A 17539-nucleotide genomic window follows, 5' to 3' on the forward strand; every position below is an offset into this window, starting at 1 on the left:
TTTATTATTTACATAATACATATTGATAATGTATGCAAAGTTCTTCAACAAGGAAACAAATTATCTTCAGATACTTGTTTGGAAAAAAAAAAAGGTTAATATCATTATTCAATTCCATGAAACTGGAATCCATCCAAGTTCTTGAGTCGACTCTCCAAGAATAGAATCAATTCTCAAAGGTGGATCAAACAGAATCAGGAATCAGCTTTTTTTGTAGGATGGGGAATCGATATAAAAAAAACTAAAAACTAAAAAAAAAGCCTCCCATTTAATCCAGATCATGCTTCAGACAGGTCTCTGAGCCGGTTCCCATAATTCGTCTGTGATTCATTAACGAACTGTACGTTACTTTCCCAGAGCTTGTTTAGGTTTGGGACTACACTGCCCAAACACTGAAATGCCAAGACTAGCCTAGTGCCAAGTTTAGTCTGTGAAATAAGACCATAAACTATATATATATATATAAATCTATCAAATTAAAATTTCATCACAGCAAAGTATATCTAAAGGTTCTGGAGGAAAAGCATATTCAAAATGTAGTCTGTAAGGAATATTTATCTTTAATAAATAAATATTTGGTATGAACGCCAGTCTGTGGTTTTCATACGGTACAGAAACATGTTTTAGTTTGAACAGAGCAATTTCAACACAAACAACAAAACAATCCTAATAATGAAATCCATCCGTGCCTCAAATGGAAAATGCCTCACTTAAAGAAAAAGTGCATTCTTTAAAGTGTTTTTATTTCAATACTTGGGGCAAAGAATACATAAAACAAATACACTGTCTTCAGCGAGAGCTTGTAGTCAGTTTCCATGGTAACATGCGCAGACCACCACAGAAAGCCGAGAACTCCAAGGGCAATCTCGATCCGTTCCCAAAAAACGTATTTTTTTTTTTCCATTTCACCCCCCGACCTCTGACATCGATTAAGACCTTTTACCTTTCATTCTTCATATCTGCATTCATACCCAGGTGTAACTTGATTGTGTACGTGGAACATTTTCAGCTGGTCTCACAGACCTCGATTAGCGGTTGTCTTGTACTATTCGACCTAAAATAACATCCAAGCCCTGGGATAATCTGGGTCTGTGAATCTTTGTGTTGGTTTGTGGAAGTGTGTAACACATGAGAACAAATGCGTATGCTAAGCAATTACTACTACTAATATTAATAATGATAATAAAAGTACTGGCAAATGAAAGATCGTCCTTCTTAAATTGAATGTGAAAATACAAAAATTTGAAAGTGGTCGCATTACTTCAAAATAATAATAACAATAATAAATAATCATCATCTTTTAGTCATCACTCCTAGCATTCACACTTAAATCAATTGCCAAGAAACACACAGAGGAGTTCAGACAGCTGCGTTTACTGATCATTACTTCACACACATTCTCGATTGTGAATCCTTCAGTAGTTCATTATCCTCCCCTAGTACAAAAGGATTGAAGGATTGTTCTGGTCTTACTCAAGACATACAAATATTGTATAACATACAGTGTCGTTATAAAAACACAAGATAAAAAACTAAAAACTAAAACCGCAAGTTCAAGGACATAGTTTAGCCCATAACCGTCTTTAAGCATTCTGAATATATTACCCAAAATGCACGCACCGTAGTTTCAGTCAGTGCCATAGTGAAAACAAGGTGATCTGGTATAAAATCTGTCCAGTTAGCATTGTCAGGCTTAAGGATATGATGACATACTCGCAGTGTGGGAGGTTTTAAGTCTTTTCAACAATATGGGAATGCTAAACCTACACCTACTATAAGGATGTTCTTCCGGGTATTGAGTGACCCGTCTGAAGTCCCAGTTTAAGTTAAATCTGAGGCAGTGGAGTTGAACCTTGTTGGACAACCGATGTCAACTGGTCCAACCCGAGTAATGACATTGTCTCTAATAATACAAAAAAATACAAGCAGTAAAAAAACAAAAAAATGTTCTTGCATCACTTGCAGAAAGTCCATTAAGTTGGTCCCAAACTCATGGCCACAGTAGAGGTATAACTGGTTTAAAAACAAAAACAAAGTATTTTAAAATAAAATCGAAATGCTAAAAGTCTACCCAAGCACTGGCCTTGGTGGCGAGTTTGGGGGATACGATTTCCCGTGCTCAGGATCGGGTCCCCATCATTCCTGCCTCCCGCTCCCCTCAGTCCAGGGTGATGTTGACCGATGCCAGCGCCTCCACTGCCCAGGAGGGGTAGCGGTCCTTGCTGGGGTACATGCGAGACATGAAGCTCCGTACAAACTGAGGGTAGCGCTGTTCGATGATGCTCTGCCGGACGGATCGCATCAGAGAGAGCTGCAAGACAGAGAGACACTGGCCCTCAGAGACGGGTCTGGAAGGCAGTCACATGCAAAGGGGACTGTGTGTGTGCAATCAACATTTGACATAATACTGAATGCAAACAAGTGTAGTGTTACTGCAATACATCAGAAATAGTAATAAAGGTATGACTAGTTTGGGCAGCTATCAATTCTTTCATAACACGAGGGCACAAAAGTGGAGCATATTGTTTAGTCTAAGTTGGAGTGCAGTTGGAATAATGAGACAGTTACCAGGAAAAACCCCAAAGAAGGGGAGAGGTCTGATGCAGGGGACATGTTCAATAGAGACCAATAAAACCTGCTGGATTGTGACATTCTGCAGAATGCTGGCTTGTCAGCGAAGGGAGGTGAACAGTCACCGTGCATTCTGGAAAAGAGAGGCAACCAACCTGGTAGGCAATATTGTGCACAGTTATGTGATGCATGGCGGCCGTGTCGGTCTTGAACAAGGCGTGCAGGAAGGCGCGGCTGTGCCTGTAGAGGAGACAGAGACCAGGGTTAAAGACGGACGCTGCGAGCTGGTCGTCAAGGAAGCCAGGAACAACAAATGGGGTGCGTAAATGACCTGGAGAGAAAAATCCTCTGTGGAATGTTGTGATGCCGAGACAAAATCGGAGCACTACAGGAATAAGAGGTACTGAGCAGGTGGGTGTTGTGATCTGCAGAAGTAGAAAGGGAGATTGGCACGATTCGGTTGTTAAATTCTTCTCACCTTTTGCACGTGGCACACTGGCAGTCGGGATCGATGGGCCCAAGATCCTTGGCGAACTGCTTGTTTTTTAGTTGTAAGGACCCCCAGGGCACCAGAGCTGAACCGAACCTCTGGAATAACAAAGATCCCCAGTTGTGAGTGATGATGTCCTCAAGCTCACTGGTTCTCAGGCCTGGTCCTGAAGTACCCCTGTACCTTCTGCTTTATTGCCCCAGTGCAACTCACAGTTTTGTAATGAAACCCTTCCATGAACTATCATTTAACAGCTGCCAGTACATTTTTTTAAGACTATTACTGTTTAATTCAGTTTCCAATCACCATATATAATGCGAAAAATGTATTATCCAAAATAATTTAGAGCTCAGTTGGAACACACCAGCACTGAGAACCACTGGTTGAAACAAATCAAGTTCTACTACACCAAAACTTACAGTCAAATAGACCTTGCATACAGCTCTGTTAGCAATGGCTGTTATGACAGTTATGACAGTTATGACAGTAGAATTGTTGTCATGACTTATGTATGGTGGTTATGAGCGATTACATACTTAACACCACAAAAACATGATTTAAAGGGTTTGTAATCCAGTTTTACCACCTTAAATGCAGTCAAGACACTACCTCTATTGTTGTGACCTTTTACCAGCATGTAAACACCGCAAATGCAAGCAATAACAAAATAAACAAGAAAGGAATAATCAATTCGATCAAATTCAATACAGTGCATCCGGAAAGTATTCACAGCGCTTCACTTTTTCCACATTTTGTTATGTTACAGCCTTATTCCACATTGATTAAATTCATTATTTTTCGCAAAATTCTACAAACAATATCCCATAATGAAAACGTGAAAGAAGTTTGTTTGAAATCTTTGCAAATTTATTAAAAATAAAAAACAAAAAGAGCACATGTACATAAGTATTCACAGCCTTTGCCATGACACTCAAAATTGAGCTCAGGTGCATCCTGTTTACACTGATCATCCTTGAGATGTTTCTACAACTTGATTGGAGTCCACCTGTGGTAAATTCAGTTGATTGGACATGATTTGGATAGGCACACACCTGTCTATATAAGGTCCCACAGTTAACAGTGCATGTCAGAGCACAAACCAAGCCATGAAGTCCAAGGAATTGTCTGTAGACCTCCGAGACAGGATTGTATCGAGGCACAGATCTGGGGAAGGGTACAGAAAAATGTCTGCAGCATTGAAGGTCCCAATGAGCACAGTGGCCTCCATCGTCCGTAAATGGAAGAAGTTTGGAACCACAAGGACTCTTCCTAGAGCTGGCCACCCGGCCAAACTGAGCGATTGGGGGACAAGGGCCTTAGTCAGGGAGGTGACCAAGAACCCGATGGTCACTCTAACAGAGCTCCAGCGTGTCTCTGTGGAGAGACGAGAACCTTCCAGAAGAACAACCATCTCTGCAGCACTCCACCAATCAGGCCTGTATGGTAGTGGCCAGACGGAAGTCATTCCCTCAGTAAAAGGCACATGACAGCCCGCCTGGAGTTTGCCAAAAGGCAGCTGAAGGACTCTCCGACCATAAGAAACAAAATTCTCTGGTCTGATGAAACAAAGATTGAACTCTTTGGCCTGAATGGCAAGCGTCATGTCTGGAGGAAACCAGGCACCCCTCATCACCTGGCCAATACCATCCCTACAGTGAAGTATGATGGTGGCAGCATCATGCTGTAGGGATGTTTTTCAGCGGCAGGAACTGGGAGACTAGTCAGGATCGAGGGAAAGATGAATGCAGCAATGTACAGAGACATCCTTAATGAAAACCTGCTCCAGAGCACTCTGGACCTCAGACTGGGGTGAAGGTTCACCTTCCAACAGGACAACGACCCTAAGCACACAGCCAAGATAACAAAGGAGTGGCTACAGGACAACTCTGTGAATGTCCTTGAGTGGCCCAGCCAGAGCCCAGACTTGAACCCGATTGAACATCTCTGGAGAGATCTGAAAATGGCTGTGCACTGACGCTCTCCATCCAACCTGATGGAGCTTGAGAGGTCCTGCAAAGAAGAATGGGAGATACTGCCCAAAAATAGGTGTGCCAAGCTTGTAGCATCATACTCAAAAAGACTTGAGGCTGTAATTTGTGCCAAAGGTGCTTCAACAAAGTATTGAGCAAAGGCTGTGAATACTTATGTACATGTGCTTTTTTTTTTTTTTTTTTTTTTAATAACTTTGCAAAGATTTCAAACGTTGTCATTATCGGGTATCGTTTGTGGAATTTTGAGGAAAATAATTAATTTAATCAATTTTGGAATAAGGCTGTAACATAACAAAATGTGGAAAAAGTGAAGCGCTGTGAATACTTTCCAGATGCACTGTAACTACCTAACTTCTCCGCAAAGTGGACAGAAAGCACAACGGGAGCACCACGAGAAAGTTACTCACCGCAGTTCGTGTGGGAAACACGCAGTCAAACATGTCGCAGCCCAGAGCCACACACACAACCAAATCCGTGGCGTACCTGAAAGACATGAGATGAGTCTGATGCAACAACACACAGCAAAGGCGCCAGGTACCAACAGTGTTGTAAGATTGCCGACATGAAATAATGAGACCCTCGAGCATTATCCCAAAGAGAATAGAGACCAGGGAACTGCACCACGCATTTGCAACGAAAGCTGCAAGAGCTACTCAACTTAGGATCCGAGGTTTAAATCTCGGAAGACAGAGCACAGGCGAGACTGACATAACAGCGATCTAAAGACATTCCACATGCACACACATTCACATACATACACACACCCCCTTCGAAAGTTCACCCACACATTCACATAGCGTCCTTTTTTATTCTCCCGTGCACAGAATCAGAATGTTTAAATGCTAAATCACAAATTAAATGCAACTCACATGGTGAATTCAGTCCTTTCATTTGTTTAATACCTGTTACTTTACATTACTCTGTATGCTACGAATATAAGTCACCTGCTCTGTTCATGCAAACCGTTAATTTCTTCATCTACCCTCCGTACACCCCAAGTGATGATATACTAGGTTTATTTCCCATGTACCTGTAATATAGCAGCTTATTCTCCTGAGCTGTTCAGCACTATCCTCCTGCATTGTTGGTTGTTTTCCAGCGATTTCTCCTATGCCCTCTACCTTTAGCACATACCTGGAACTTCACTATTATGTCTACACTTGTTACTTTATTGACCTAGGATGTGTGCTTATTGTCATTTTGTATTGACTGTACTATTGCACTTTTGTATTGCTTGCATTTAATTTTCTATTGATGGTTTTACTGCACTTTTATATGCCTAAATTGCTTATTGTTAAAACTAAATTGCCATGGATAAGGGTGTGTGCCAAGAATTAAATCATTTCACATATCGTTACAATGATGTTGTCAATAAATTATGCAAATTACCACTATTACACCCTCAGACCTCGTTTGCTAATGTGTCCCATACTTCGTAGGTGAAAACTTGCCTGCAGCTCTAACATTCAGATTATGCCATATTCTTGGCAGTAAACTGTCTGGGACATAGATGTCTGCTTGAATGACTCCATTAAGAAGATATTTTTATTTTTATTTTAGATTTTTAAGTCCAATATGAAAAGTGAACCATACCCAACTCCCATGAGGTAGCGGGGCTTCTCTCGGGGCAGGTGGTCCGTACTGAGGGTCACCATCTTCCAGAAATCGTCTTTCTCCTCTCCCCCGCTCAGCCCTCCGATTGCAAAGCCAGGAACCTCTCGTTTAGTCATCTCTGCCCCATGGATCACCACAAACACACACACAGAAACAGGAGGGTTGGGGTCAAGTCCCATTCCAATTGCAGCAGAGCCGATTATGTCAACGGCAAAAAGAATTGGAATTGGAATTTGGAATGCGGTCTGAAAATGGGAATTGGACTTGAAAAAGTGACAATGAGAGCCATTATTCACGAGCAGCACTTTACAGCTGCAGCATGGAGCAGTGGTAAGGGTTCTGGACTTGGAATCAGTGGGTCAAATGCAGCGGGGTTTGAAGGTATTTTGGATAAATCATCAGCTGAATAAATTAATTCTACTTTCCCAATTTCTTTATCTTAATTTGGAGGTGCCAGTTACGTCCAGCAGGGCAGTACCTTCAAGGCATTTCTTGCGGAGGTCAGCATTCAGCCCTCCCTGGATGATGGCGAAAAGATTCTGTTGGTCTGGGTTTCTGTTGGCTTTAATGCAGCGATCCAACCATCTGATGGACCTGGAGCATATAGAAGATAAAAGGAAAAAACATTAAGAGAATAAGCTACTATAAAACTAGTGAGATTCTAATAAAGCTCACAATTTCATCCACCCATTTCTCAAAGTTAATAGGAGATTCAGCTTCCATAACTTGAAGCTTAAACCGCTTGTTCCAGCACCCCAACACACTTTGTGTAAAGGAGTGCATGCTATCTTGCACATCTTAATTTGATCTCTGGCTCTTGTTTCCCTGTGGAGTGTGAAGCAGTCCTTGGGGTTAACTTTGTCCACCCTCCCCCTTCCAGACTCCCTGAATCAAATCAACTCTGTCTGCAATGGCCTCTGTCCTTTAACCCTGACTGTGAATAGCAATTCCTTTCGACTTCTTTCTTCTCTTAAGCTCTTTACAGGGAAGTAATGTCCTTCTTGTAGCATGGTGACCAAAGAAGAGATGTTTTGAAATCACTAACAGCCTCAGATATTAGAGGAGAGAAAGTGAACGTTGTAGATTTGCAGCGTGTACATTTGTTTGGATTGCACAAGGAAGGAAATGCCTGTGCTATGTACACATATGAATCTGAACACTTTAAACCTCCTCCCTGCTGTGCACATACCTCCCTAACTCCACAAAACTGTTCTACTATATCTTGTCCAGTACTGTCATATGCGGATCGGTGGTGTAGTTTGTTGTAGTGTACTAGACTGTACCTGTACATAGCCTCTTCAACACGCGGCCCTGTGACTGTGCTGCTGACCACATCATCCAGCTGCATCATAATATCTGAGCCTGAACACACGGACACAACACAGTCACAACCTCAGACACGGAATCAACAAACCACTTGAAAATGAACACACACATATATGCAAACCTCCATATAAAAATGCATGCATAGACAGGGCCCTATGAATTCCAATGAATTACTATTCATCGTAAGCTTAAAAATAAATAAATTAAAATAAATAAAAAAACAATCCAATCCAATGCCACATTATAACCAATCAGGTCTTGGCTCAATTCCATTTTTTCAATTCCAAATCCCTTTTTCCGACCCCATTCCAAATTCCAATTCCAAATCTTTTTGCCATGGACCTAATAGGCTGTACTGGAATTGGAACTGAATTGAAAAAGGCATTACAAAAGGAATTGGCATGGAATTGACACCAACCTGGTAAACAAACATTCACTGAAACGACTGCAGAAAACAAAATGCCACTGGCTCTTTGTTGCATCGTTTTCCCGACTTCCCGACCACAAAATACATTTTACATAGTGGATGCACAGATAAGATGGATCACAAGATCAAAGAAGGTGAAATCACTCAAGTGTTTGAATGAATAAGGCTGGAATTCTCTTTTACCCAGTGTGTTCTGGATGCCAATGGATTCCTCAGGAGTAAGCAGGATTTCTTTGCCATCATAGGGGGATCGGAAGCGTACCCCCTCCTCGGTCACCTCGGATAACTCCACCAGAGACACCATCTGGAAGCCACCGCTGTCCTGAAGATAATGCATGGTAAGCAATCCTTAATAGCATGGGAAGGACAACCTTCTTCAAATACTTCTCAGCTTGAGTTCAGCCCTGTGCATCTAGGTGAGCCCCTTCCAAAACACAGCTCTCCCGATTCAAATGCAAATCAAGGATTTGTGTTTGTCATTACTTGTTTTTGTTAAACTTCAATTTAGTGCTCAGACTCAAGACATCAATATATCTTCCAAATTGCCTTATACGTGAGATATAGCCTATATAGATTTGTTCGCAGTAACATTTTTGTTATCATGACTTTTGTTACCTTATTTCAATGTAGTGTGTTGCTCAATACAAACTAGATGAATCTCTGACAGTATGTAAACATCGTGAACAAAAGTTCAGATCGTTGCTCAGGGCTGCAGCAGCATATCCACACGACTTATTTGCAGCCTCCGACTTAAGTATGAATTAATATCAATCAACAAATATTGAACATGGTGTGAGCAGTCTTACCGTAAGCAGGTTGCGTTTCCAGTTCATAAAGCCATGCAGTCCATTGGCCTTCTTGATAAGTTCTGGACCCTGGGGGAGAAGAAAACATAAGAATAAAACAAAGCTAATCCCTCTGAAAAATGTTTTGTCAAATCTTGCCTTCAATCAAAATGTAAACTGAAAAACAAAAACAAAACAAAAATCAGGAGAATTATAATCACATGAAAGCATTTCTGTGTTGCTGGGAACAATGTTAAATTCCTTATTTTAAATCCTTAAACGTAAACGTGTTATTTACTTGTTTTGTTATTTTAACGTATTATTATTATAATATGTATGATTTTAATGTTTAATGTAAAGCACTTTGGGTTGCAAACGTTGTATGAAAAGTGCTCTATAAATAATGTTATTATTAAAAGGTAACAAACTGGACGTTGTTGGGTTTCAGTATATTCAGCCCCCCTTGGCCAATCAGAGGTTTTCACTAAGTTCTCCTCTATCCAGTACATTCACAACAAAGTAAAAAATCCAACAACAGACACATGCAAAAGATTAAAGTTAAAAAGTTATCTTCCCGCCGCTGGAGTCTAAATTGAGTACTTACCGGCCTCATGCCCAAGTGGTATGTGTTGCCTAAACAGATCTGACAACCGAGAGCTTCCAGCTGGTCCACGGTAATGCCTTTCATCGTGCCCTGCGTGCCCACTGGCATGAAAACCGGCGTGCTGACCTCGCAGTGTGGCAGGGTCAGGTCACAGGCCCGGGCTTTGCTCACCGGACACTCCGCTACTATGCGGAGAGCAAGCGAGGCCCCTGAGGCAGTCCTCCCGGCCGACAGAGCGGAGTTGAGCGCTCCCATGCCGGATACCGGAGCAGCTGGAGAGACCGCAGCAGCCATGCTGGAAAAACACACGCACCGCCCCGGCTGAACCAGGAAGTCTTCCGAGTGCGCATGCGCTCTTGCAACCGTCAGTAGCGGGCTTCAGCAAGAGCAGATCTATGCGCCCACACTCGCTTTATTTTGCAGATATTACTGTGTCTTAACAAGGAGTATAACGCACCCAAATGTCTGCTCATTATCATCCAAAACACGTAGGCTACCGTAGACCAGTTAATTCCTCTGACCAAGTTTTTTTCTCTCTTATTCATGAATAAGTATGAATAGTAGAAAACTATATAAATATCAAGATTTTCTAACAACATCAGATTCAGCAACAGAATAGCGTATTTTTACTCTTTAGGGACAACCTTTTTTAATTCTGAATACATATTTGTTTTTTACAAAAACTAGATACATAATAAATTCAGAGAAAACAGCAACAACGCAATGTTCTTGTTGAATAGGCCTATACATGTACAAATAGTATACAGTACAGAAAGGTTCACCTCGGGTGTGTGCAAATGTGCTTATGGGTGTTGTGTATCTTACAGCATACATTGTATTGCTAAATAACACAAAATAAACTTCATGCTGTTAGCTGTAGTAACTTCTTTCTGCTGTATAGCTTGCACTTCTATTCATGTAATGGTGCACTACGCGTCTAAAACACTTGCAACATCTGGGGGAAAGAGATGTATCAATGCATTAACTATGTATAACAACACTTAAGTTGACATATTGTATGTAGGCTAATATGTATTTTATAACTCATACATTATGGGCACTTTTAAAGTCTGCCTGTCCGATAGTTATATTGAGATGGCAAAATGTGCTTTATCTGTCGTAAGCCCGTTTCGAAATGTTTAACAAGTTGTAGAAGGGCGGTCGGCTGTTTGTCTACAAAGAGACAGATATTTGTGTAGCAACTCCTTGAGATAAAGCGGGGCGAGTTCGTGCGAGCGAGCTGTCAGTCAAGCACCGACGCGCCGCCTGTGCGCAGCTCGCAAACCCGCAGCATCATGCGCCTGCACAGCTGCGTGTCCCAAACCCTGCTCTGACACCGGCTGGACATCGGGTAAGTTATGCATCGAGATCAGATGCAGTGTACCGTTTTAGTCACTTGTGTTGTATGAATATATAGACTATACAACCGGCTATGGCGTTTGAAAATACCACCAAACGTTTATGTTTTTACATCTGCGACCATTTCTGAATTAAATTGAGTAATGTAATATGATGTTGTTAACACAAGATTTCAACAGTTTCTGGTTTTGAGTCGAATTTACTTTCCCGACGACAGCAAGGGGAACTAGTGCAATTATCCTCCAATACATGTGAAAAGATAAGCAGCTCTTCCATGTATAGCCCTTCTTAATTGTTTCTGTGTCGGTAAACTTGAAAATTGGACTAATTCTATACTCTCAAATACCAAAGAATGGTAAAAACAAAACCTAATTTTATTGTAGAACAGATAGAATATGCACTATATGTTCACTTTTGTGTGTCCTAGACATATATTTATTTTGTATTAACAATTTCTTTTTTAGCCACCACTTTGTCTAAAGTCTAAAATACTTTATATTATGGTGCCATTAATAAATTATTGGTTAATAGATTATTACACAGGGTTAGGAACCATTAATACTTCAATTTATAAATGATCACTAAGCCTTAATAAGATATACTTTATTAAAACATTTGAATCAAAATAGTATTTTTGGAGATGCCACTATTTTGTTTAAAATTTGTATTAAAAATGGTATAACATATCTTATAAAGGTTTACATATAATTTATAAATGCAATTATTTATGGTTCCTGTTTTATAAACTATTTACTAATTGTTTATTAATGACACCTTAATATAAAGTGATACCATTCTGATAGTATAAAAAATGTACCTCTCAATTTACAGTTTAAACAATACGATATCAAGGTTTGAGTATTATAGTTTGTACCTTACAATTACAGCGGGCCATGGGTCTACTCACTATAGGGATGTGTTATAGTACACAGTATTATCTTTGATTAGATAAAGTATAGTACCAGTTACAAATAGAGATATCGCAACAGTGTACACAAATACTGACATGAAATTGTCTGTATCAAATATGAACTGGTTGAACTTAAGCCCAAGATCTTCCCTAAAGATTAATAAATTCGCTCTGCAAAACATGAAATAACAACACATTCCTTTAATACTAGTACTATTGAATAATTTGGGGTTGTACATCTAGGTATTAGGCTACTGCTGAGTGTGTTGCATATTGGTTTAGGGCAGGGCTTCCCAAATCTCGGTGAGACCCCATTTAAACGTTGTCCAATTTGTTCCCCGATGCTTCAGCATGTTTTTTGTTTTTTAATCATAAATATTGCATTACTATGTACGTTTATGTGTTTTATACTTTCAGTGTAAAGCGTTTAAAATAATGTAGTAATATTTTAGATTTACAAAAATAAAACACAAACACAAATCACCCTGACTTTGTGACCTCATTTCTTTATGCTGCCACCCCAAATAGGGTCATGACCTCAGGGTTGGGAACCACTGCTTTAGGGAGACTACCTGATTATAGCAGAGCAAAATTAAATATTGGGTGGTTAAGATTTGACCACCCATATACAAAACGTAAGCATTAACTGTGGTACTTTTGGATAAAAATTAAAATGAACTACTTGAAGTGATGCAGTTTTCTGTGGATTTCGTTGCCAGCCGCGACGCAGGCATGCATACAGTCCGACTCAGCCGCTGGGAGCAGGTCTGCGCTCAACGTGTCGAGCTGGCGGAGCGGAAGAACAAGCACGCAGAGGACAGACTGGGCCGCAAAGTGAGCGCCATGGACCTGGACTGCAGCCGCCAGCTTGCCATACTCCACGAGCAGAAGAGACAGCTACAGCAAGAACTGTGCAGTATAAGATATGGTAGGACAAACTGAACACCACCAGCAGAGGGCTAACAATGGCTGTGCTGATCAATCAACAACAAAAGAGTTACGACTTAATTTAGTGCTACTGCCTAATTACTATTTTAAACTGGTATTTACCAGTCCTCTTTGGGCCTTTGTTTTTCTGGGTTGATTTTTATTTTTATTTGTAATCAAACAAAAAATAAAAAGCTTTACTACCCCAGATAAGTACATCATGACTTATAAACTAGTAAGTAAACACAGAAATATTATTAATAACAATTTAGATATATACAGTGTTGATAAGATGTTTCCTACGAAACATACTTTGAAATCTTTCCTCTTGTCAGGGAAAAATTGCATCTCTGTGGCCAAAGTCCTCCTGGGACAGAGTGTTGGGGATTGGGGAGTGTGATTGTGGCTATGGCTGGCTGATTCACGTGGACCCTCTTGGAAAAAGCAGATGTTCTCTCCCACAGCAGATCTGTCCTTGGCATCTATTGAAGTCCCTCTGGATGTCAAATGCATGAGCATTTTCAATGTGTCATTCTTCTCGCCTGGTTTCTACCTCTAGATACCACTCCTTCATTGGAGAACCTTGCTATGGAGTTACCCCCGGAGCTACCCAAGCCATACTTCTCCAAAAAGCGTCTGTCTCTGCCCACCCTGCAGCTGGCACCCTCTCTCCCTGATGCCATGACAAGGTGAGATCTAGAGTCTGGGCAGAGAGGTAGGAATAGGGTGGACGTAGGTATTGGAATGGAAGTTTACTCTTGCATTAGAATCTTCTGAAATATCCAGACATTTAAAGTTATTTATATTGGTAGGCACATTCAGGGTCTTAAAAGATGCTAGGAATACTAAAATGAAACAATCCAGGAACTACTATAAATTCATAAACAAAACTGGATGGGGGTGTGGGAGTGGGTGTGCCTGGGCTGCGATTCAGACAGAGAGTCAACTTGTGTGTTCATTGCCAGTACCTGACATTCATTTTAATTCACCTTGAACACTTTTGTCCTTCGCCAATATCTTAAATTTGAAACTCACCTTTTTTTCATATATTTTGCACCCATTTACGAAAAAGGATTTAGTTAATTGAATAACAACTTCGATTAACCAATTAAAGAGCTGAGGGTGGAATGAAAACCAGAAGTACTCTGTCCCTTGAGGACTGAATTCAAGGAACGCTCCAGTATAGTAACACTTACATGCGACAAACTTCACTCTTTGGGCATGGGTTGCAACCAAGCTCCCACTTACAGAACTGGTCTGATGAGATGCTTGACCGGATTTAATTTGAATAGTTGTCTGTGGGTTGCAAATTATGTTATAAGCAGTGGTGTACCAAGTTGGGGGGGCGGGTCCGTGGCACCTGGAGATGTGAAGCTATAGTAAATGAGCCGAGAATCTTGAAAGTATGATTTGTACCGCATTTTCACAAGCAGGGGACTAGTTGTCAAATCTCAGTATGTTGTATTATAATGCTGCTTTCTTGTAGTAGAAAAATATAACATTTGTGTGAGGTATGTTCTTTCATTGTAAAAAACTGAAGTAATCTGAGGAAATATAAGGGCTAATTGCAAGCCAAAATAGAGCTCCTATGCTTACCCCACCCCTTACCACATACCAGGGACATCACTCTATTGTATTTGCACTTATATCATTTCTACCTGGATGTATGCAATTGAATGTTTTGCAAATGTTACTTGTGAAAACTGTAAGTTGCCCTGGCTTAGGGTGTCTACAAATAGGTAAATAAATATATACATAAATCAAATATAAAGCCTCACTTGAAACAGACAGACTTATGGGCACTTATTTCTCCCCCCAGGCGGAACTCAGTAGTCACCATGTCAACGGACACCCAGAAGCGCATTAGAGACTTCCTGTTGGAGGTGGAGCAACTGAAAGAAGGGGTGGCGTGTAAAATGGGAGAGGAGGGGGGTGACGCCCTGGAAGATGGAGGAGGCAGGGAGGGAGAGGGGCAGGGGGAGGAGGAGATGGAGAGAGACAGGGAGAGAGAGGCTATGTCCTCCGAAGAGACGTGGCAAGAGGTGCGAATGTGTCGCTACCTGAGACACCGAGAACTACCAGAGCAGGAGCGGGAGCTGAGTCTGCAGGAGATCTTCACCAGGGAGGAGAAGCTAGATCTGGACTAGAAGTAGACAGATAACAATCTGAGCAGGAGCTATGGCATACCTGGTTTTTTTTCACTTTTGTTAATGAAATGTCACATCTTAACTGTTATTTTAATTTAGAATAATCATTTAAAAATATGTGAAGGGCAGAATGAGGTGTGTGTGGGGGTAGTTTCCAGGCTGCACAAACTTTTGTGCTTCTCAGTGCTTCATAAAGGGGTTCACATGCAATGCTAATTATCTTCCCCACTATATATCCACACAGTCAGTTTTAAAAAGCATGTTTTAACATATAGGCAGATGGCACAATAAAACACCTGGGTCTACAATACTGCTACTGAGGAGCTTTGGGGTCTTGTGGTATGAATTCCAGATACATTCTTAATAGTATAACTGCACCAATGATTTAGTCTAGATTAATATGATCTTGAGATGCTGACTGAAGACATCAAAAATAGATCAGGGCTCTGTCCAGAACCATGATTGGAAACCAGTGTTGTAACAGTACGGCAAAACCCAAGGAGCACTGAAGATGCAGGATAGCTTCTGTCGGATAAAAGTGCTTTAAGAGCTTTGCATTTAAGGCTCCATCTCCTATCTCCTATTAAAACATATTCAGGGCTTGTTGAATTGTTAGTGAGTTGATAAAACGGTTGTTTCTTTTTGGCCAATGTGTACAGATTGGTGTCAATGTGCTCTGAGACTTCTTGGTTGCTGTAGAACGCTGGCTTACAGACTGTTAAGGCGTTATTGAAGGCATCAAATGATCTATGACATCATTTAAAAAAGTGTTTTCATAATTCGTTGTTTATGGACCTTACTCGTCTATGCTATCGTGTATCCTGTTCTCTTTGCTTCATCTGGATTTTTTCGTCGCCAAAGTCATGTTTAAACAACAATAATAAACAAAGTTAGTTTGTTTTAACCACATTTTTTAACCATAATTGAGATGTCGGCACAATTGTTAATACTAGTTGGCAGGCGCAATGTTGAGTGTGTAACACTCCCCTGTCAATAGTCACTGCTTTATGGTGGTTACCTATGTGTAAACAGGCCCGAGACTATCGTTGTGAAATTTGCCTGGACATGCTCATATTGATAACACTTGAACTTGATATGTTTATCAAGTTTGAAAGAAGCTCCCCCCAGTCTATAACATACTTTTACTGTTGTCTTTCAGTTGACCTTCTGGAGATCAGTTGCTTTCTTGAAAATTGCGTGTCTTGAGGATATTTCCAGATGTTTTGGTTGTGGGGAGGTACGCACTTTAGTTTATTTATTAAACAGTTATGTTGGTTCATGTAGCAGAACATAAAAATATATTTCGTTTCGATAAAAAATACTAGTGAGAAGTTCGCTGGAGAAAATCCGTGCTTAGAGACCCGCACTCCAGCTGCAAATGAGCTCACGTTTCACCTGAAAATGACGTATTCTGCGGACGCTGAGGAGATACACTAGATAAAACAATGTGATAATGTGAAACACTTAGTGTTAACCCCAATGAAACGGGCGTTTAAATAAATGCAATTTATTTAAATAATACAAATCAATGCAAAATTCAATTTAAGCTTTCCAAAAGTGCACTAGTATAATAATAAAATACAATGCCTAGTGCGGATATGATGCGGTGAAGTCCTAGGTATGAGCTAAAGGGAGGGGGCATTTGAAAAATCACAGTAAACAACAGGAGATCCAACAATGTATACTGTAAGTAAGTAAGAGCATAAGGAAGCAAAGTTATATACAGTTACAAGAGTGCTGTACAACTGAGAAGAATATAAGTACAGTGAACAGATGTGTCTTGAAATGTGTATAATACATATATTATGCATTACAATAATAACCATATATCTGATATACATACCAACGGATATGTGTCTAAGTATTGCAATGGCTTTACAATTTCAGTCGAACCAATAAATCGTGTAATACAAAAGCTGCCAACAGTCTTGACCTGAAACAGTTACTCTTGATAAACTGAATTGTACGGATTTTCCGGACAACATCTGCACCTTGTGGTCGACTTTGATATAGCCGTTCACACCGCCTTGGAGAAGAAGGAATCAAATAAATGATTACATCAGACACTGAAAAAAAAAAACACATCAACAGCAGATGGGGTATTTTACAACCGGTCTTTGGGGAACACATCTGACAACGCCTGTCATTTACATCAGCGAAAATAAAAGAGTCTGCAACGCACACAAATAATAGGCAAATCAGTGTTTTCCCTAGGTATCACCCCCCCCAACATACACACACACACAGACACTTGACATGGTCATTTAGAAAATAGCTGTGCTCTCTAAAGTGCATTAACAGCAGAGTTAAAGCTAAATCATAACCAATGGTGCCTCAACAACACAGTCCTTATTTAAGATTGTACAGGACGTTAATCAACAAATACAT

At 40.5% G+C, this 17539-nt stretch overlaps 2 protein-coding genes across 2 annotated transcripts; one reads left to right on the top strand and one right to left on the bottom strand.

Annotated features, from left to right (window-relative positions):
• Positions 1 to 1354: 1354 nt before the first annotated feature.
• Positions 1355 to 10143, bottom strand: qtrt1 (queuine tRNA-ribosyltransferase 1). Its single transcript, XM_066708083.1, has 10 exons — positions 9809 to 10143; positions 9226 to 9294; positions 8603 to 8741; positions 7950 to 8028; positions 7145 to 7260; positions 6646 to 6784; positions 5460 to 5535; positions 3050 to 3159; positions 2727 to 2811; positions 1355 to 2311 (listed from the first exon to the last, which is right to left on the bottom strand). Exons 1-10 carry the CDS (start codon positions 10100 to 10102, stop codon positions 2159 to 2161), a joined length of 1260 nt encoding a protein of 419 aa, XP_066564180.1. The 5' UTR covers positions 10103 to 10143; the 3' UTR covers positions 1355 to 2158.
• Positions 10144 to 11034: 891 nt separating this feature from the next.
• LOC136752606 (uncharacterized) lies at positions 11035 to 17070 on the top strand. Its single transcript, XM_066708090.1, has 4 exons — positions 11035 to 11159; positions 12797 to 13005; positions 13564 to 13693; positions 14824 to 17070. Exons 2-4 carry the CDS (start codon positions 12810 to 12812, stop codon positions 15149 to 15151), a joined length of 654 nt encoding a protein of 217 aa, XP_066564187.1. The 5' UTR covers positions 11035 to 11159; positions 12797 to 12809; the 3' UTR covers positions 15152 to 17070.
• The last annotated feature ends 469 nt before the right edge of the window (positions 17071 to 17539 follow it).

Source organism: Amia ocellicauda, chromosome 7 (assembly GCF_036373705.1).
Source record: "Amia ocellicauda isolate fAmiCal2 chromosome 7, fAmiCal2.hap1, whole genome shotgun sequence".
In the NCBI taxonomy this organism is placed as follows: domain Eukaryota; kingdom Metazoa; phylum Chordata; class Actinopteri; order Amiiformes; family Amiidae; genus Amia; species Amia ocellicauda.